General features: G+C 41.9%; 1 protein-coding gene across 3 annotated transcripts in view; it reads left to right on the forward strand.

The window, feature by feature from the left end:
• The window catches only part of NPAS2 (neuronal PAS domain protein 2), a 157,566-nt gene that overhangs the window by 72,963 nt on the left and 63,587 nt on the right, over positions 1-21,016 (forward strand). For 2 of the 3 annotated variants that reach the window (XM_032793926.2, XM_032793927.2), the window contains exons 3-6: positions 3,066-3,214; positions 8,592-8,683; positions 16,970-17,059; positions 20,230-20,350. In XM_032793926.2, the coding sequence (XP_032649817.1) occupies positions 3,066-3,214; positions 8,592-8,683; positions 16,970-17,059; positions 20,230-20,350 (452 nt within the window). The remainder of the gene's footprint in view (positions 1-3,065; positions 3,215-8,591; positions 8,684-16,969; positions 17,060-20,229; positions 20,351-21,016) is intronic. The other variant, XM_075061180.1, reaches the window with a different exon arrangement.

Below are 21,016 nucleotides of genomic sequence, written 5' to 3' on the forward strand. Positions count from 1 at the left end.
CGAGACCGAGTCCCCAATGAAGTGATCAGACAGCAGAGTGGAGTGCAGGATGTCATTGTTGAGAGCAAGCATAGTAAAATGTGACAGGCTAGGCATATAATGAGGCTCACTGACAATCGATGGACTGCAGCTGTTGCTGAGTGATACCCACAGGAACTGAAATGACCACTTGGCCAACCTCCAAAGAGAAGGGAAGATTTTATTGTGAAAAGACATGGCTGCACGTGGAGAAGAAAGGTCAGGATCTGAGACGAATGGAAAACGTGTTGTGATTGGCGCAGTCTGTACGAGGGCTGAAGGACTGATCCATCAACGTGATCAAGGTGAATGGTATGAAATTAAGATAAGGGCAACTTCAGCAGAGTATCAGGGATAGTGCCTTAATAGTGAGATTTACTAGACTATGGAATAAGCTTCCAAGGGAAATGATGGAACCTGCATTGTTCAAGACATTTAAAACTGGACTGAACAAAGCACTAGCAAATATAGAATCCTGCATAGGCAAAGGGATAGATTAGACGACCTAATAAGGTTTTCTGTTTTCTTCCTTTAAGGAGTCTACTCTGTTTATTGATTTGGATCTTGGTAGAGTTATTTCCACTACAGAAGTTTTCAGATTTCCTTTGTGAATAAAATGTCAAGTGTTAAAAATAGGTACTTTCTGGTTTCTGTCAAAACATCTTTTACTTTCTGGGCAAGCAACACATACTCTATATATGGTTGGGGAGTTTCAGTTTTTGAAGGAATGGGAGCCTTCAAGCTAACACGGGCTGAGGATTGAATTACATGAAAATAAAATGTTGGTTTTCTTTAAATCTACTTGAATTATTCAGAAATATGATGAAGATGGATTCAAATCTTGTCTCAACAGTCTTCTGCACATGTAACAGGAGTAGGCTTAAATCAGTTAGACAGCATTCACGTAACCTTTTGTGTTCAAAGCTGTAAAATAACCGAAGATTGGCTTCTTTCCAGCGTATCTCAAAGAGTATTCAGGCCAGAGAGCAAGACAAACAAAAATTACCCCCTGCCCTGTCACGGGTAACATATGGAAGACTCCACTATGATATCTCTGCTGAAAATGTTTATTGCCATATTGGTCCTTAGAGGAATGTCCAAGTTGGGTTAAATTCTATTCCTATTTACACCAGTGTATGCCCAGGTTTCTTCATTAACTGCAGTGGTATTACTGGATTGACGCTGGTGTTATGTTTAGAAGAAGTTGGCCTGTTAATTATTAAATTCTGTCTATTTCTAACCAGATTTTTAGCTTATTATACATTTAAGCCAAGTAAATCATAGCCTATGATGTTCTTGTTTGCCTGGAACCTTTCAATGGAGTAAGCAGAAGTTCTGGCATATTTTACAGTTCATTTTTTTGCCTGGTCATATAAGCCTAGGAGATAACCTCCTAGAAAACTGTCCATTAACATACATAAAAAAATGTTCATACTCGGAGACCAAGGATGCACTGAAGAATACAATTCTTAGTTTACAAATTAGTGTACAATAAATAAAAATTAAAATACAGCTACTGAGCAGATTGTTAGAAACAGTAATAGTAGCATTACGGTAGTGCAGTGGTCCCCAACGTGGTGCCCATGACCGCCATGGCACCCGCTGGGGCATCTATGTGTGCCTGCGTATTGTCCAGTGGACAAGCATCTGCCGAAATGCTGCTGAGAAGCAGCATCCCCCAGAGGCGTCACCGCTGAAATGCCACTGATTTTTGGCCGCATTTCGGTGGCGACACCTCTGGATGATGATGCTTGTCGATGGCATTTCTGCGGCAACGCCTATTGACATTGCTGCTTCTCAGCAGCATTTCTGTGGATGCTCGTCCGCTAGCCCTGGTTCTCGATGGCTCGTCGTCCGGCACCCGCCAGATGAAAAAGGTTTGGGACCACGGCAGTGGTGCCTAAAAGCCCCAGATGAAACTGAAGCCCCATTGTTCTAGTGTACAAACATATAAAAAGAGAGAGTCTGTGACCCAGAGATGCTGGAATTAGGAGTTTGGGGGGTGCTGCCACAACCCTTGGCTTGAAGTGGTTTTCACTGTATGGAGTTTACAGTTTGGTTCAATGGCTCTCAGCACCCTCACTATAAAAATTGTTCCAGCTCCCCTGCCCTGAAGAATTTACATTTTAAATAGATGAGATGCATAAAGGGAGTAGTATTATTCCCATTTTACAGATAGAGAATTGAGGCACCGTGAAATTAAGTGACTTACCCAATGGCACATATAGAATCTGTGACAAAACTGGGACTTGAATCTAGAATCACAGTCCAGTGACTAAAGCACAAGACCAACTTTCCTTTCTACAGTTAAACTTGTGCAGAGTGATTAGAAACTGCCATATTTTTTTTACTTTTTTATCTGACCAAGAAATAATTTAGGATACCTAAGTGTTTTGATCAGCCCAAAAGTTTGAGCATTATAAATTGTTTTCTGGGCCAACAAAATATGTTGCCATATTATTTACCTTGTCTACGTACAATCTTCCTTTACTGAAAGTACCTCAGCATAGAATGCATGAATTTTGAGTACACACACACATATGAAAACCTGTGCTCACAAGACAAGCTTTATCATTTGCCAGAAAACAAGGACATGAAATTCCTCCACATCTTGTCCTGCTGCTGGAGTGATGGAGGAAGACAGAAGAGCCAACATGTGCTCACTGAGTGAATACAGGAATAAGATAATAAAGTCAGAAAGCATAGAATAACTCAGTGGTTTGCACAATGGCCTGCTAAACCAGGTAGAGAGTTCAATCCTTGAGGGAGCCATTTAGAGATCTGGAGCAAAAATGTGTCTGGGAATTGGTTCTGATTTGAGCAGGAATTTGGATTAGTTGACCTCCTGAGGTCCCTTCCGACCCTGAGATTCTATGACAGTGAGAAAGCCCAGTTCTTACATGCTTATTTAGCTTTGCCTGGTGCCAGCCATCAGTGTTTACACACTGATGCATAGAGAGTTCATTTTCTAAATAACATGTCGCAAGAAGAATATGTAATGATTACTATTTCTAGGTCCATTCATTATTTTTTTTTCATACTTATAGGGCTTCCCGTAACAAGTCTGAAAAGAAGAGACGTGACCAATTCAATATTCTCATCAAAGAGCTCAGCTCCATGCTTCCAGGCAACACCCGTAAAATGGACAAAACTACAGTGCTTGAAAAAGTCATTGGCTTTCTGCAGAAACACAATGGTAAAAATTGCTAAACCTATCCATGCACAGTCAAACTGTACCAAATCCTTGTTACTCCAGTGATGGTCAGAGTGGCTCAAGCGGTTAAAAATTTCATAGTAAGATTTTTTCCAAGTCATAGTTTGTGCCAAGAAAACTTAAGGGTACCATGCAACTCAAATCAGTCTCCTCAGCTGCTCCTTGGTACAGAGTAGTACTTATCCTACTTGCTCTGTAGTATAATGCCTGTTCAGACCTGATGGGCTTGCGCAAGACTGCCTTTCTTGATCACAATGCTCCTTTTGGTTATTGGGCTCAAGTGAATGAAGCCAGTCAGTCCTCTGACATTCTAAGGCAGAGGATGTGTGCCTCCCTAGCTGACTGAATATCAGGCAGCCAGGGAAGAAATGCAAAGGCCACAGAGCTCTGAAGTGAACCTGTGAGCTAAGGAGGAGAGGGACTTGTGCTCTGAACAAAAAGGTGATCAGGAGGGAAAGAGGAAGTTCCCTTCACCTGGCACCAACAGACTTCTGACTGGAGGGGGAAAATATTCCTCTTAGCTTCTCTAAAAGTAGATGTAGGGAGCCAGTCTATTCCCTCCTGGGGTCTTGTGAAAGGGGGCTGTGACTCCTGCACACTGTGGGCCCTGATTATGAAAAAGAATCAGCTACTGAGAATAAGGGATAGAGGAGTTATCATATGAGAAGTTTGCCTGTGTGCCTCTGTACATTCCTGGTGTAGAGCTGGTGGGTTTGGAGTGCGGTTGCTTTCCCTGGATAAGCCAACCTGCTAGTAAGCCAGCATCCATAGTCTTGTCTCTCCTTGGTCTCAGTTTCTACTTCATCTTGCTCACTACACCTTTTAACAGACGAAAATCCATCAGGATTCTTTTTAAAAAAAAATTGGAGGTAGTGAAGGCTCAAGGTTGCAAATTTAAATAATTTTCTATATAGAAAATATCTTAAAGAAAGATGACACGTCATTCTTTCTGGCTTTAAAATATTGATCATTGTTTCTCTGGCACTTGGATCCATGTGCCATCAGAGCTCAGAACTAATGTGTGTATAGTGTAGTACAATGGGAAATTCTGACATTAAGGGCCAAATTTTTAAAATTGGTTTAATAAATTTTATTCACAAATATTTGCTTGCATAAATTTGGGGGACTTCTACCCAATGTGCACAAGCAAATACCAGTTTTTTATTTGCATAACATATAGGTGCAATTTTAGTTTCATTTTGAGGCCATTTGCAAATTTGGCATAGAAGAGTACAATAAAGACAGCTGCTGAATAGTGATGACGGCCAGAAATTTATTTTAAAATATATCTGAAGGGTGAATGTTTATTCTCATAAATACGTGTCAGCTCTACCATTATATCTCAGTACTGATCTCTAATCCTTGCTGTTCCCTTGGGGGCCACTGAGCAAAAACTATAAATGTGCTGAATTGTACCACTCTTCTGTGATGAAGAAATACAAAAGTGTCACAGCACACTATTACTGAAAAATTGCTTACTTTCTCATTTTTACCATATAATTATAAAATAAATCAATTGGAATATAAATATTATAATTACATTTCAGTATATAGCATATAAAGCAATATAAGCAAGTCATTGTCTGTATGAAATTTTAGTTTGTACTGACTTCGCTAGTGTTTTTTACCTAAAACTTGGTAAATATCTAGATAAGTTGATGTACCCCCTGGAAGATCTCTGTGTATCACCAGGGGTACATGAACCTCTGGTTTAGAACCACTGCAATAGGGGGAGATCTGCACACAGAGAGTTCCCTTATTCATACACATCAGCCTCAAATCAGGAACAAGACTAAGAGCACCAGAATACCTTATCACTTGGAATCTAAGCCAACTTTGTCAAGTATCAGAGGGGTAGCCGTGTTAGTCTGGATCTGTAAAAGCAGCAAAGAATCCTGTGGCACCTTATAGGCTAACAGACGTTTTGGAGCATGAGCTTTCGTGGGTGAATGTCCACTTCCAACTTTGACAGTAGGCAGGGCCGGCTCCAGGCCCCAGCGCGCCAAGCATGTGCTTGGGGCGGCATGCCGCGGGGGGCACTTTGCCGGTTGCCGGGAGGGTGGCAGGCGGCTCCGATGGACCTCCCGCAGGCATCCGTGCGGAGGGTCCGCTGGTCCCGCGGCTCTGGTGGAGCATCCGCAGGGACGCCTGCAGGAGGTCCACCAGAGCCGCAGGACCGGCGAGCAGCAGAGCACCCCCCGCAGCGTGCCGCCGTGCTTGGGGCAGCGAAATGGCTAGAGCCGGCCCTGACAGTAGGGCACAGTTACCAACTTTCATGCACTAAATAAGCTCCCCAACTTTCACAATAAGCCAAAAATCAAGCTAATCCCATTTCAAAACAGAGCCAAAACAAACCAATTCCTAAGAAACGCAACACTCTGTGAGAATGTATCCCCTCAGTGTGCTGTCTGGGAGTATGGGGGGTCTGCTGTGCACCCCTGACTCTCTTCCTCTCTTGCCCCTGCTTACTGGGAGCCAATCAAAAAAGAGAAGCAACAAGCTACAAGCCAAAAACAAGCAACTCAAAACAAGCCCAATTTCTGCTTTTTTTCCGCTGGTTTGGCATGTCTGCAGTAGGGACTGATTCTCATTTGATAAGGCCTCTTTACACTGCTCTGGCAGTGTATACACAGTTCTGGAACAGTGTAAATGGGCCACATGTCCAGATGTGACAGTCCTTAAGCCCATGTGGAATCCAAGTGACTTCACTAGAACTCCATATGGGTAAAGGAGTCCAACCTCGCAGTGCAGCTTGCAGAACTGGGGCCTAGTGAATTAGTCTATGCCGCTTTGCTCTCTTTTATTCCTTGGACAATCTCTCCACCTTCTCAGAGTTGAGACATATGAGTGTAATGGAGAAGCAGATAAAACTCTTACATCATGACACAATTAAGTCACAAATGTCAAAATAATTGCGGAAAGAATTATAGTTAATCTGTTATTGCAGTAATGGTTCTGTTTTAATGAAATATTGCCATAGAGAAGATGATTTCATGCAAGAGGGCATGACTGGGACATCTGAAAGTTTCGTTATATCTATTATTCTTTTACAGCTTCTTTGATAATTGTATATACGTATTTAAAGTGTGACAGTAATGATATATCTTTCTTTTTAGTTGCCCAAGGCAAAGCGAAGGAAGATGTTAGTGCACACTTTAAAAAATCAGCTGAAGAACAACCACACAGGAACTGAATAAGTGTAAATGGAGTAGTAGATAGCGCCAATAATTTACTAAAAAAAGGCATTTTACTTTCTTTTACCCGATTGTTTCTCTGTTTACCCGATTGTTCTCTGTAAACAGCCTATGATTGTATATAGAGGTTGGACTGAATTGCTACCGGTTTTGTACTCTTTAAAAAAAAAAAAAAAGAAAGAAAGAAAAAATACTTTTCAGACAAAAATCCATTACTTAAAAGTTTAAATCAATAGTAGATATGCAACATACTACAAAACAAACAATACAGTTTAAAAACATTGCTTTATCCACACTGCATATGATAGTTGTATTTGTTATATTCAATACTATTTCCTCTTACGTTCAGCTTTCTAAACCAATAATTTAGCTATAACAGAAAAGCAGATCAATTTTCAGATTTCCTGTTCAGTAACAGTCTCTTTCTATTAATCCGAGGAAGCTTGCCAAAATTCAAATAATTCTTCCAGAAATTGATTTTTCAAATATGCCATTTTTTCCATGCTAGTATCTACTGTAAAATATTCTGCATTTTGCAGGGTACATAATAAAGAGCTGATTGGAGCTGATCCTTTTTTCCCCAGCCATCTGCTGAACATTCTGGGCCGGTAAAGCCACTGCATTGTGGTATCAAGACAACCCCAGCCATGCTGAAAAAGTTAATTTAGTGGGAAACAGACTGCTGCAGCTCCACTGATAAAAGCACTAACCTGTGCTTGTGTGCGTGCTTTGGTTTAGTTCCACGAGACACTTCACACAGACACAGTCACAGGTTTACTGCCTTTTAAATCATTCAGCCATTTTTATGTTTGTGGTCAGTCTCTTGAAACAGAGAAAATGTGATGGTAAGTGCTCTATAAATGTTGATTAGGTTAATCAGAGTAGAGTAGAGAGCCCACATTTACCTCCACCGAACCAATGGTGCTAGTGCTCACGTGTACTTTTATTAGAGCAAGGTGAATACTGAACAGAATATTAGGCAAATATGTATAAAATTTTGAGAAATGAATCAAAACATTTATCTGACAAATACATTCTTACATTACTTAGCCACTGAGGTCCATAATGTACCAGTAAAAATTGGAAATGTTATTTTAAATAAATTATTCAACAAATCTGATTCAACCCAGCGGCGGTTCCTGGCACCAGCACTCCAAGCACGTGCCTGGGGCGGCAAGCCGCGGAGGGTAGCCTGCCGGTCCCTGCGAGGGTGGCAGTCAGGCAGCCTTTGGCAGCTTGCTTGCGGGAGGTCCACCAGTCCCACGGATTCAGTGGCGAGTGTGAGATTCAACCGGCTCTCATTTGGGCTCAGTCTTAACTACAGAGCCATGATTTATAATTATCATACACTTGCACTTCTCCGAGTGAAAACTTACAAGGGACAAGTGCTCTAGGAGTGCTTATTGGAGGCTGCTTCCATGTGGCAGAACAGAATGCCGCCATCAAACCACCAGACAGGTGCACAGTCAGGTTTTTATTTTAAAGGATAGGAGATTGCATTTTTCAACTGGTTTTTGTGAGTGAAGCTCTGGTTTGCTCCCTCATCCTCTGGTCTGCACTGCACTGTGGAGCTGGCTGGAGATTCTGTGAGGGGAGAAGGATGCTCCATCACAAGAGATGTTGTTGTAAATTGTACATTCCACCTGTGTACCAAGCAACTGGGGGAGTGATTGTGGTTTCTAAGGCACAGCTCTCCAGCTTCCTCAAGGATGCTTTTCACTGCCCCTACTCAATGTTGTGGCTATAGGCCAAAATATAGCCCTGGATCATTCCCATCCTAAATCTGAAACTCAGTAAACCGTAACTACATGTTTGATATGTAATCCTCATCCTGATTTTAATTTTGCTCAGGCCTTTTTTTTTTTTTTAATTCAATATTCACCTAGGTAATGCACTGATTGAAAACAATGGCCATTTGACTGCAAACTCCCATTGAAGACAATGGGGTTTGGCTGAATGAAAACTGTGTAAAGACCTCTAGACATGGCCCAGTGAGGATATTGTCCATATTCTTGCACTACATGCATGTCCCATCCTTGAAAATCTCTATTCATTTCAAGTTATACAAAATATTTACATCCCTTAGCAGCAATTTGTATATAGTTTTGCAAAATATACTTTTTCTTTGGATTTTAAAAAAAATTGTAATGTTGTTATTTGTTTAGAAGTCTCAGCACAGGCAGAGATTTGTGAAATTCAACAAGACTGGAAGCCTTCATTTCTCAGCAATGAAGAATTCACCCAGCTGATGCTGGAGGTAAAAATGCATATAATTTTGCTATGGATGTGCACATTGTTCTAGAGCAACAATATGTCTGTGATCCCAAAAAGAGAAGAACTTTAGATTTTATTGTACTTGACCATAAAGCAGAACCACCATGAAACAAAAAGACTTGAAACCAATACGGGGTTCCATTCCATGCTTGGACACTGCAGTAACTGAAGAACTATAGTCAATAGAAATCCACTTTTTAAAAAATGCTACACACACATATTAAATGTAATACATCGCTACCTCGATATAACTCCACACGATATAACATGAATTTGGATATAATGTGGTAAAGCAGTGCTCCAGGGGAGTGGGGCTGCGCACTCCGGTGGATCAAAGCAAGTTCAATATAACACGGTTTCACCTATAACTCAGTAAGATTTTCTGGCTCGCAAGGACAGCGTTATATCAAGGTAGAGGTGTACATAAAATAAATTCAAATGATGATTTACATTTTATTGCTACAAATATAAGATAGGGAAAGGGAAAACTTGCCATATCTCTCCTCTTTTGTATATATATTATTATTATTTTATTTAACATTTATACTGCATTGGCACCTAAAGGTCATCCATGCCACAACCCTATTGTGCTAGGTATTATACAAACATAGAAAATGACAGCCCTTGTTGACTTGACACCATTAATACTTCCAGTGCATCATTTCCAAAGTTCCTATCAAAGACATCTTTATTATGATAGGGAACACAAGCACTTTACAGTTATATTCTATTAAATTATATTTAAATTGTACCATAGGAATTTCTAAAACTAGCAGCAATTTTTAGGGAAATGACTCGATGTTTGTGTAGGTTTGATATGAAATCCAAATGAGCTGCCAAAATGTCTTTGTTAATTGTCTTTTCTGATACTAAAAATGTAAAGGTTATTTGGTTCTGAAGTGTCATTTAATAACATGTTTTCACTGCTTATTTGTTTTCTCTGCTGTGATTTATGAAGAAAAAAGTGTGAATGGACATGATTCACTGTATGGGTGCAGGAGCAACTATCCTGTGCTGGGAGTGGATAGCTGTAAATTCTCTCTGAGGCTCCACTATTTGGTCACCATTACCTTTTAGTTTTTCATGATAAATTTTCTTCTTGTTAAATATTTAACTTCCCTTTCTGTTAATGCTCATGCTTTGAAGGAAATGAAAATAATTAACTAATAGTTTTGTTTGATACAGCTTTTAGTTTGCATCTATTGTATCTGTCTTAGGTTTTTCCATGGCACTTGTGAATGTTGCAGGCCAGTTTTTAAGAGACACTTCATTTGCACTTGCCTGGCATAATTGTAGATTCTCATTTCAGTGCACAGGAATTTACACACATAACTCCCTTCACATTGAATTAAAAATATTCCCTTGGGGTAGAAACAAATGAATGGACAGATGACTTGGGTTCTTCTTCGAGTGCTGGTCCCTATGGGTATTCTCTGTGGATTGGAATGCACTCTGTGTGCCTGAGACGGGAAGATTTTTCAGTAGCAGTGTCCACCGGTCCATGCCTGCACCCTACCCCACCTCTTGCTCTAAACTGAGGGTACAAGGGGTGCTGCGGACTGACCACGTCTCCAATTCCTTTCTACCACTTGTGGTCTGAGAGGGAACCCCTCAGTGTTTGCAGCTTTTTGCTAGTGTTCCCACTCAAACTTTCTTGTATTGCAATTAGGTTTTCTTTTTTCTTAGAGACAGTGGATGCCACTTGATAGCAACCCTGATATCAACAACTTCCAGTTAATAGCAACATTTTGCCAGAAACTAATCCCATCCCATCCCATCCCATCCCATCAACTTCAGTGTTCCTCCCCCATCCTGAACTTTGTAGTGGTCCAGGTTGGGGAGGCTTTAGCCAGGGTCCATGGGTGCAACTGCACCCTCAGAAATCAGACTCGAACTCACTTTAAATTGGTACAGGACCCCTATCTCAAATTTGGTCTAGCTGGGCCAAATGTGCATGAGTGGCATTGCAACCTGGTGTCTGGGGGCAAAGCAGCAGATTGCAATGCCTGGATTGGGAAGCTGGGCCCAGCCCCATGGAACAGGAGCTCCCTCTGTGGGGTGAGTGCAGGGTGGGTTCACTGTCCAGCCACCCTCTCCCTGGGGCTGCCCACCCCTTCGAACTGGGCTGGGATTAGGCTTGTGGTGCCAGGGCAGAGGGCGTTGCTACAGGTGGTTGGTGCCTCCACGGAAGTTTGGTACAGTGCTCCTATTGCAGGGTACCTCTGAGGCTACATTTGCTGCAGGTCCAGGCTGCCAACGAGCATAACAAACTGCTCCAACCTAGGCTCACCCCTTCAGACCAGGATGACAAGAGACTAGATCTCTTCAGTAGGAAAAACAAATTTCAGCCAGCCAATTCTGGGCCATCCTTGACTACAAGAAATTGTTGCCAGACCATCTCATCAAGTGTTGCTGGATGCAGCGGATATGGTTTTTCATGCCATGGCGACTTCAATCATCATGAGGTGCATGGCTGCAATCCTCGGGGTTCCCCAGGGAGGTCCAGGCAACAGTAGAAGATCTCCCCTTATAGGGTTGCAACCTGTTCAGTGAGAAAACAGATAAGCCATTTCATTCCCTTAAGAACTGTCACACACCACTCTGCTTCTTGGGGAACTGAACCCTGGCACCTCGAAGGAAATATTCCCAGCTGCCTCCTCCATCCTGTCCCTCTGCCCTTCAGTCATCCAAGGGTCTGTGAGCCTCCTTGGAAACATCAAAGGGTGCAAAGTATCAGGCAAATGCGCCACCACCTCCCTCTCTTTAGTCCCAGACTCCCACCAACAAAGGATGCTTGAGAATCAGCAACAAGTCTTTGCACTGCCCTTTCTCTGGACTGCCTTTATCCCACACTCTTTGGGGGCTGCCTGGCCCCTTTCCTCCTGATGTGGCATCATATCACATTGGATAAACGGGTCCTCAATAGCTTCTTGACTGGCAACACTATCAAATTCCTGTCTTCCCTTCTCCAAAATCCCATTCTCCAAAATCCCATTCCCTGTCCTTCTTCAGGGACTCTTCTCACAAGAGGACTCACACACAGGAGGAGGATTCCCAAATCCAGCTAGATAGAGCCTGTGCCTCCTCAACTCAGGAAGAAGGGCTTTTACTCCAGATATTTCCTCATTCACAAAAAGAAAGGGAGCTGGACACCCATCCTACACCTCAGACAACTGAATGTCTTCATGTGCCCATTTGAGATTCAGGATGGCCACCTTGATCTTATTAATCCCCTCCCTACAGAAAAGCGACTGGTTTGCGGCCCTCAATTTGAATGATGCCTACTTTCTTATAGACATTCATCCAGGACACAGGAGATTCCTGTGCTCCATGCTGAGCCTCGAGCACTTTCAATTCAGATTTGTTCCCTTCGGCATCTCAACATCCCAAAGAGGTTTCGCAAAGGCACTTTCCGTGGTAGCAGCAAGTCTGAGTCTGTAAAACAGCCCAATATTTCCTTACCTTGATGATTGGCTGCTCACAGGTCAGTTGTATCAGGAGGCGCAGATGGCGGTCCTCTCCTTTTACTCCTTGGGACTTCAGGTAAATCTAGAAAGGTCCACTTCAGGCCTCACACAAGTTTTAGAATTTAACCGGGTGAATCTGAACTTGATTCTGAGCAAGGCTTACTTAAGTCAGGATACATTCCTCACGATGCGGGATCTCAACACCTAACTTTGACTCATCCCCTAGATAGCAGTCCTATCCTGCCTGGTTCTTTCCAGGCCATATGAATTCCTGCATCATTCAGGAGTCTGGGGCCCCCTGGAGGACCACAAGTAGTTTTCAGGGAGTCTGCCAAGCAGGGCCAGCATTAGACTTGCTGGGCCCCAGGGCAGAAAGCCAAAGCCCCACCACCTGGGGCTGAAGCCTAAGCCTGAGCAACTTAGCTTCACGCAGACTCCTGTGGCATGTGGCCCCAGGCAGTTGCCCTGCTTGCTACCCCCTAATGCTGGTCCTGGCTTTTATATGCAGAAAAACAGTTGTTGTGGCACAGTTGGGCCATGGTTACAGAATGTTGTGGGCGGGCCTCAGAAAGAAAAAAGTTGAGAACCACTGATCTGTGTGACACCCTTCGCAAGTCTGTACCTCTGGTGCCTTCAGGCATGTTTGTGGATGGTTTACACTCCAAGTAGGGACACCCTTGACAAATGAGTCTTGCTTCCTCAGAACATCCTAATGTCATTCACTTGGTGGGAAATCAAACACACTGTCTCCCTAGGGGTTCCTTTATTCCCCCACCACCAAAAAAGACATTAATTATGGGTGCCTCCATGCTTGACTGAGGAGTTAACCTGGATGACCATCTAGCCCAGGGCTCCTGCACTTTACAAAAAACTGAACGGCATAATAATCTTTCAAGCTTTGGACAGTGCACAAAACTTGCAAGAAATTTCTTCCCTTCATCTGTATTGCACATGTTGATCTCATGTCAGATAACATGACTACAATATTTTATATAAACAAACAAGGAGGAATGAAGTCTGCCCCACTCTGCACGGAAGCAGTCAAACTCTGGAACTGGTTCATCCGGCATCAGATCCCTGTCTCAGCAGTGCACCTACTGGCAGTAATGAACATCTTGGCAGACAGCCTCTGCAGGCTTTTTCCACAGAGATCATGAGTGGAAGATCCACCCTTTGGCCATGCAGTACTTCTTCTGGTAGTGGAGCTCATTCCATTCTGGGACGTCTTTGTGACCTAAGCAACCAAGAAACTGTCTAGCATAATGCTCCTAAGCTGCCCACAGGCACAACTCCAAAGGGATTCCTTCTTATAGTGATTGGACCCACCAATGTATGCCTTCCCTGGTGTCGTCGGGAAGATCAAGCAGGTTGAGACAACAGTAATCAATCCTGTTAGCACCTTGCTGGCCAAGACAACTTTGGTTCACCACCATCCCACAGGTGGCCTCTCACCCATGCATACACCTGCCACCAGAGCACAGGGAGGTGCCCAACCGACACTGCTACTGAAATATCTATTAGTCTTAAGCTCTCACTCTCTCTGCTTGGTCACACAAACAAGTCCTAACTTACTGATGTTCGGACAAGACTCTGTTTAAAAATATTCTTTGTCCATATATAAAACCTTGCTTTTTGCAAGCAATGGCTCAAAAACAAAACAAAACAAAACAAAACAAAAAAACCAAAGTGTATTTGACTGAAGTGAAATGGCTGCTGTCTTGATAATGACCTGATTCTGCACCACTCTTGAGAGCATGAAAGCAGAAGCTGATAAAGTGAGACTTTGAAACAGTACACGGAAGATCAAGACTATGGAGATAGGAGAGCATGCTATCAACACTAGCAGATGTGAAATTGAAGGAGAAGAGTACAAAAGAGTTGATGACTTAGTCTATCTTGGAAGTACAATATCTGCCAAGGGCCAGCTCACTAAAGAAATGAAGGCACGAAACAGTAAAACCAAAAGTTCATTTTCCTGTTTTTCAATCAGCTGGAAGAGTAAGAAGATGTATCTTGCACACAACAAAGAGACTGTACAATTCTATTGTCCTTCCAACACTACTGTTCACACCTCAGAAATGTGGCAGATGTGGAAGCACAGAACAGGAAGCTGAGTGGATTCCACCATGTTGTTCAAGAAGAATCCTGGGAATTCATTGGAGAGATTCTGTGAACAATGTGGAAGTGTGGTGCCCCTGGTTCAGCAGACTGTGGACTCAATAATTAGACAGACACTGCCACAGTAATTTTGCCATGTTATCATGTGACCCTGTGGCAGAAGCACAAGGTACATCTTAGACTGGATTCCACCTGGAGGGAAGAGAAGGGATGGAGGACAAAGAATGACCTATCACAGGAGGATTGAAAAGGATGCTGCCATCATGGAGACATCCTATGAAGGAATCAGACACCTTGCTCTGGTCAGACAGTGATGGGAAAAATGGGTTGACTCATGCCAGTAGGCACAGGAGATTCTAAGCCTAAGTTTAATCACCATGGGAATTTGGTCATTGATTTAAAAGGGAACAGTAGTAATTTATATCTGTACAATTGTAATTTTTACAGCTGAATAACCTTTGATGAGAGAGACACCGTATTAATGTTAGATGGACTATTTTCAAATAAATAAAATAAAATTATATATGCATATGTTAATTTGATTTCCCCACAGAATTATAATGTGAATTAATTTGTATGATTTGCATCAGATATTAAATAAAGACTTAATACAAAACACCTCACCATAGTAACAGGCATAACCCAGCTGCCCTGCAGTGCCACTGTTCTCCTTCCTGGGTTAATTGCTATAATGCTTTTAGAAAATATTTTAAATGTATGACAGAAAAATATTATCTGCACCTAAATTTAGCAGAACCAGACTTACTATAAGAGCTAGTGAATATAGTCTTCCACTGAGGTATAAATTATTGACCTAATTGTCAAAGGTTTGGAGCACCTGAAGATCTCATTGAGGTAAGCAGGCATGGCTTCTGAGCACTTCTGGCAACCAAGACATAAGTTTATTTATTGAAAAATATTGATTGTTTTTAACAATGTCTTGAATTATATGTGAATTCCTGAGAGGTGCCAGTTCACCCTGAGTTCTCATTGGAGTCAATGGGACGTAAAGGTACTGAGCATCTACCCTTAGGGCTGGTCCACACTACGGGGTAAAATCGATTTTAGATACGCAGTTTCAGCTACTTGAATAACGTAGCTGAAGTCGAATATCTAAAATCGATTTACTCACCCGTCCTCACCGCGTGGGATCGATGTCCGCAGCTCGCCATGTCGATTCCAGAACTCCGTTGGGGTTGGTGGAGTTCCGGAATCGATATAAGCGTGCTCAGGGATCGATATATCCCGTCTAGATTAGACGATATATCGATCCCCGAGCAATCGATTTTAACGCACCGATACGGCGCATAGTCTAGATGTGGCCTTAGACTGTCATGATTTGGAGGTCATGCAGTATAACATCATTAAAAGGTAATATTCCCTAGATTTGCAATAAGATCTTGCATTTAACCTATGACCTCAATGTCACAGTAATCTGGCTTTTTGCAATACACCTGCACAGTGAACAGATCTCTCCAATAGCATATGTATGAGCCTTATTCTAATTAGTTAATGTTTATAACATTTGTGTTGCTCCAATAATGATCATAGAATCATAGAAGATTAGGATTGGAAGAGACCTCAGGAGGTCATCTAGTCCAACCCACTGCTCAAAGCAGGACCAACATCAAATAAATCATCCCAGACAGGGCTTTGTCAAGCCGGGCCTTATAAACCTCTAAGGATGGAGATTCCACCACCTCCCTAGGTGATTGGCACCAGTATCAGAATTTAGATTGATTGATTTATGGATCCAGACCTGCTCCCACTAAAGTCAATGGAAGTTTTGCTATTGGCTCATCAACTTCAGTGGGAGCAGGACCGGAGCTACGAATTTAATACTGTACTTGACCAAATATTCTAAGTGCTTCTTATTTGTTTGCTTCTCCTTGTTGGAGTAGTAGGTGAGGCCTTGCTTTAGATATACTTAGAAGGTTTAGCTTGAGGCGGAGTAGGCTGTTGATTTCAGATATGGCTAGGAGCAAAATATTTTTACATGATAAAATATTTTAGGGTGATATTTTCTCCGATGCAGAGGGCTGGTACAAGGCTGGTGCCCCCACTTAAATCCCAGGGCTGGAGAATCTGCTGCTGTGTGGGATTTAAGTAATGCTCAAGTGCTATATTGGCTCTCTGCACAAAGGTGAAGTGTACCACTAATGAATAATCTAATACCATGATCTTTAAAATAAGTCAGTCAGTTAAACCTGAAGCTAAAGCTTATTTGATCATTTCTCTTGCTTTTATTTACATGAAAGCATAGTAATATACAATGTTACATTAATATAAACAGATTAATTTTGTGGGTAATTAATATTTGAGATAGCACTGCATCCCTTCATGAAGCTTTGATATTTGCACAGAGCTAACTTTTTTTAATAACTTCCAAGGATCCAGGCTTAGCCATTTTGCATTATTATTAATTTAAAAACTGATATTTGAAATATTCTTGTAAGCCTTTTGTTGTTTCAGCTAGTATATGTTGCTGAACTACAAAGAACACTGTATAAGTGAGATAAGACCGTGCAATCAGAGAATTACTGTTGTGCAACGTGAAATAATGTTCCTACAACCTACTAATAATGTGGTGGGGTGGTAAAAGGTTTTGATCAATGTACAATGAGAATTACTGATAAAAGCCCATACTACTGTTAAAGAACTCTCCACTTGTGCATTTCTCTTAGGCTTTAGATGGCTTCATTATAGCAGTTACCACAGATGGAACCATTGTATATGTTTCTGACAGTATTACACCTCTACTTGGACATTCACCTGTGAGTAATTCTTGCACAGTCTTTTGCAGATACAAATTATGGGTCAATCCTGTAAACACCAAAACCTGCATGTAGTGCTTATTCTTGTGAGTAGTAGTCCCATTGATTTCTATGAATATTCACTCTGGGGGCAGGATTCGGCCCCCAATTTATTTCTAGCATTGGTTAAGCAGGGAGGGAGATGAAAATGTGACTTTTTTCCCATCAAAATTAAAAAAATATAATTTGTTAAAATATCCAACCAGTGATCTTTGGTTTTTTTAAGTATGATTTATACACTTCAGTTCTCTGTTGCTGTGAAGCATTTAAAACTAGACAAGACAGGGCTCTGAAGGATATTCTGGTGTGGAGAGGAACAATATTACCTAACTTCTTTTCCATCTTTGCTTTCTAGGAAAAATATAAAATTGGTTTCTAGTCAAGGTTAAGATTTAGTCACAAGTATTTTTAGTAAAAGTCATGGACAGGTCATGGGCAATAAACAAAAAATAATGAGAAATACCCATGACTAAATCCTTTTCTGGAGCCCTGCTGCTCTTGAGGGAGGCCCTGAGGTGCCACTGCTCTTGGAGGCACCTGCTCTGGGAGGTGCCTGCTCCGAGGCCCCTGGGGACTTCTCTACCAACAGCCTCCAGGGCTGCTGCTCCAGCCGTCCCTGGGACTGCTGCTGCTTGGACAGTCCCTAGAGCTACCTCCAGGACTGATGCTGCTCAGGCCAGCCTCACCGGCTGCTGTAGCTGTGGAAGACAAGGAGGTCATGGAAAGTCATGGAATCCGTGACTTCTGCAACATCTGTGACAGAATCACAGCCTTACTTATAGTTGATGGGGAATAGCGCTGCTGGTGATGATGGCCTTCTGAGATGTGCACTGAAGGTCTGGTTCTACTCCATTGAAATAAAGGACAAAACTCCTGTTGACTTCAGTGGAATAGGATCAGATCCTGAACTGGTTGTCTGATGTCACCAGGCTGTTGGGCTGTGAAGGTCTGCTGCTGGTCTGGTGCCTTCCAAAGGAAAGCAGGCCTTTTAAGGATTTCCCAGGGCGGTGGTAGTGGTGGAGCTGCTGCTCTATGTGGCTGTGTGTTGCGAGGGATTGGTTACTGTGTCTCATGTCCCAAAGACATTCCTGTGCTATGCTGTGTCTAGCTTGAGGAGAGAGAAGAAGAGCTGGGGTTTTTTCAGCTCCTGCTGGAGATACTGGACTGGGACAGATGGTATGATAATTAAGGTATTAATCCTCACTCATTTTTAGTAGTTCAGGCTCTATATAAATACACAGCCAGAAGCAACAGGAAGCACTTCTATTGCACTTGCTTTTTTTTTTCCTTAGGAAAATTTTAATTATGTTTTTCACTCATTTTGCCATTCAGCCAAATATGTTAAATATATTCCGTCCAACAAAATATACCTAACATATTCCACTAAACTATAATACGGTGAGTAATTATTTTCTCCTTAGGTGAAAAAATGTCATGCTATAAGGAGTGCTGGTGGTGAACGTAGGAATATTGCTATGCAACAGTAACAAAGTAGCTCAAGCTAAAACCACCTACTTCATTTTTCGTCAGTCCTCTGCAGTGCAGGAGTTCAATAATCTTTCTATCATTTGTGGGCAGAGAGATTGCCTCTTGCTGTCCTACGGTCTGTTGGGTCCAATGATTTCCATAGAATTTCTTCAGCTTTCAAGGTTTTTCAGATGTTTGTCTCAGTGTAGGAGGAAACGTTTTTCATTGCTTTCCCCTCTACTCTTGAATCCTACTGGAAACTAGGGGTCCAATTCAGGAAAACATTCCTACTCAGGAAGGGCAAGTAAGTCAGTGAGACTTAAACCCTATTTCAATAGGGACGTATTTAGGCAAGTACTTAAATACTTGCTTGAATTGGGATCTAAAACTGTAAGCTGGTTATTCTTTCCTCGCCCTACTAGTATTTAGCATGATAACCTTGTCTGAAATCCAATCCCAAATATGGAAATGGATCATTATTATTTATATTGTGGTAGCTCCTAGGAGCTCTAGGTATGGATTTTAATTTTGATTTCGTTGGGGGATTGGTCCTGCTTTGAGCAGGGGACTGAACTAAATGACCTCCTGAGGTCTCTTCCAACCCTGATATTCTATGATTCTATGACTTTATTGTGCTAGGCACTGTGTAAACACAAAACAAAAAAGATGGGACACTCCCACCCTGCAGGGACCTAGATCCCGGCCTCCAGCCCGAGCCTTGAAATCTGCACAGCAGTGAAACAGCCCTGCAGCCTGAGCCCCTCAAGCCTGAGTCAGCTGGCGTGGGACAGCTGTGAGTTTTTCTTTGCTGTGTAGACATAATAGAGTGTGGGCCAGACTGTGCAGTTAAGCCAGTGGCCTATTGGTGGCAGTAGAGAGTCCCACCAGCCCTGAAGATGCCCAATCCCTACCAAAGCTCTCCTATGAAGGGGAGTTCATGTGCTGCACTGTCCCTGTGGATGGTGTAGCACTCTTCTACTGTTTGCTTGGCCAGCTCTAGCTGGGACGTAGGCAGGGGCAAAGCCATGGATCCACCTTTTCCCTGCCTCCCTTTACTGGTTTGTGCTCCTGCAGGCAGTAAGAGGAGGCAGTCACTGCACATCCCAAAGCTCAGAAACTGCAATTGTGGCTGTGCTTTGCAAGTGGGAAGGCTCACTACACCCTCTCTTCCCCAGTCTATCCCTATATGAGCAGCAGGGACTTCCTTTGGAATGGATTACTTTTAGAGATTTAATTCTAATGAAGAAAACTCAAGCTTAGGGGAACTTCACAAGTATCAATGGAGTTACATCAGAGATGGATTTGGCCCAACGTGTACTACTTTTGTTCAGTATAATATCTGATGATGATGATACAGAGCACAATTTTAAGAAGTGTCTGCCTAACTTGTGTACCTACTTACCTGTTTTAGACCAGAACAACAGCCCATGGAAGTCCACAGAAAGATTCCCACTGACTTCCATGGGCTTTGGATCTGTTACTTTGTGTATTTAAGTGTCTATGGGCATGGAAAGTTTAAACAGCTGCTTATGAAAATTGGGCCCTCTGTTTGGTTTCACAGATAAAATTCAGTCCCAATTGCGGAAAATGGCAGGTGGGTGGAGAATGAGAATTCCACTCTTTTTTTGTTTTGATCATTTGTACTTTCTTTCTTTTCTTTGCAGTGTGACATCATGGATCAGAATTTGTTAAATTTCCTCCCAGAACAGGAACATTCAGAAGTTTATAAAATATTATCTTCTCGTATGCTTCTCGCAGATTCTGCTTCATCAGATTCCCTAAAGAGTATGTTTTGTTTTATCATTCCCACTAAACAAAAAGCATGGGAGAGAGAAAATTTCTCTCTTGTGAGGGTGGAGTCTCTGTGTGATATATGTCAGTATGAATATTTTGCATCTTTAGATATATTTTCATTCATTTTGGAACAAATGTTGCCACCAGGAATGATGCTTCTGTTCAATTTCAAACTAGATTCATTGCATTTATTTACTAAAGCAAGACTGCTTGGAGTTATGTTAATTATAAAATATCTTGTCTTAGGGGAGAGCTAAGGAAAACAGGTTTGACCATGGAAATTTAGAAAAGTTCAGTGGAAACAAATCACATCTTAATTGATGTTTCAACCTAGTACAGTTATATTCTGTCCATAGATACTCTAGTGATGCACGCCTGTGTTTTACAGTACGCTTGAAATATGTGTAAATTATTCAGAATTTATTTTATCATTTAATTTTTTTTAAATAAATAATCCTTTCACATACTTCATCTAAATTAGCTCTAAGAGTGGGGGAGGCAAAAAATATGGAATACATGACAATAGAATCTACACAATTTTTTAAAAATCTACTGTACAGAAAACCCTCTGCTATTCCATTGTTAATTTAAAAAGAAATTGACAGTTTTCCCCCCAAACAGAAGATACAACAAATCTGTGAATTATGGAAAGAAAAA

Source organism: Chelonoidis abingdonii, chromosome 1, assembly GCF_003597395.2.
Source record: "Chelonoidis abingdonii isolate Lonesome George chromosome 1, CheloAbing_2.0, whole genome shotgun sequence".
Lineage (NCBI taxonomy): Eukaryota > Metazoa > Chordata > Testudines > Testudinidae > Chelonoidis > Chelonoidis abingdonii.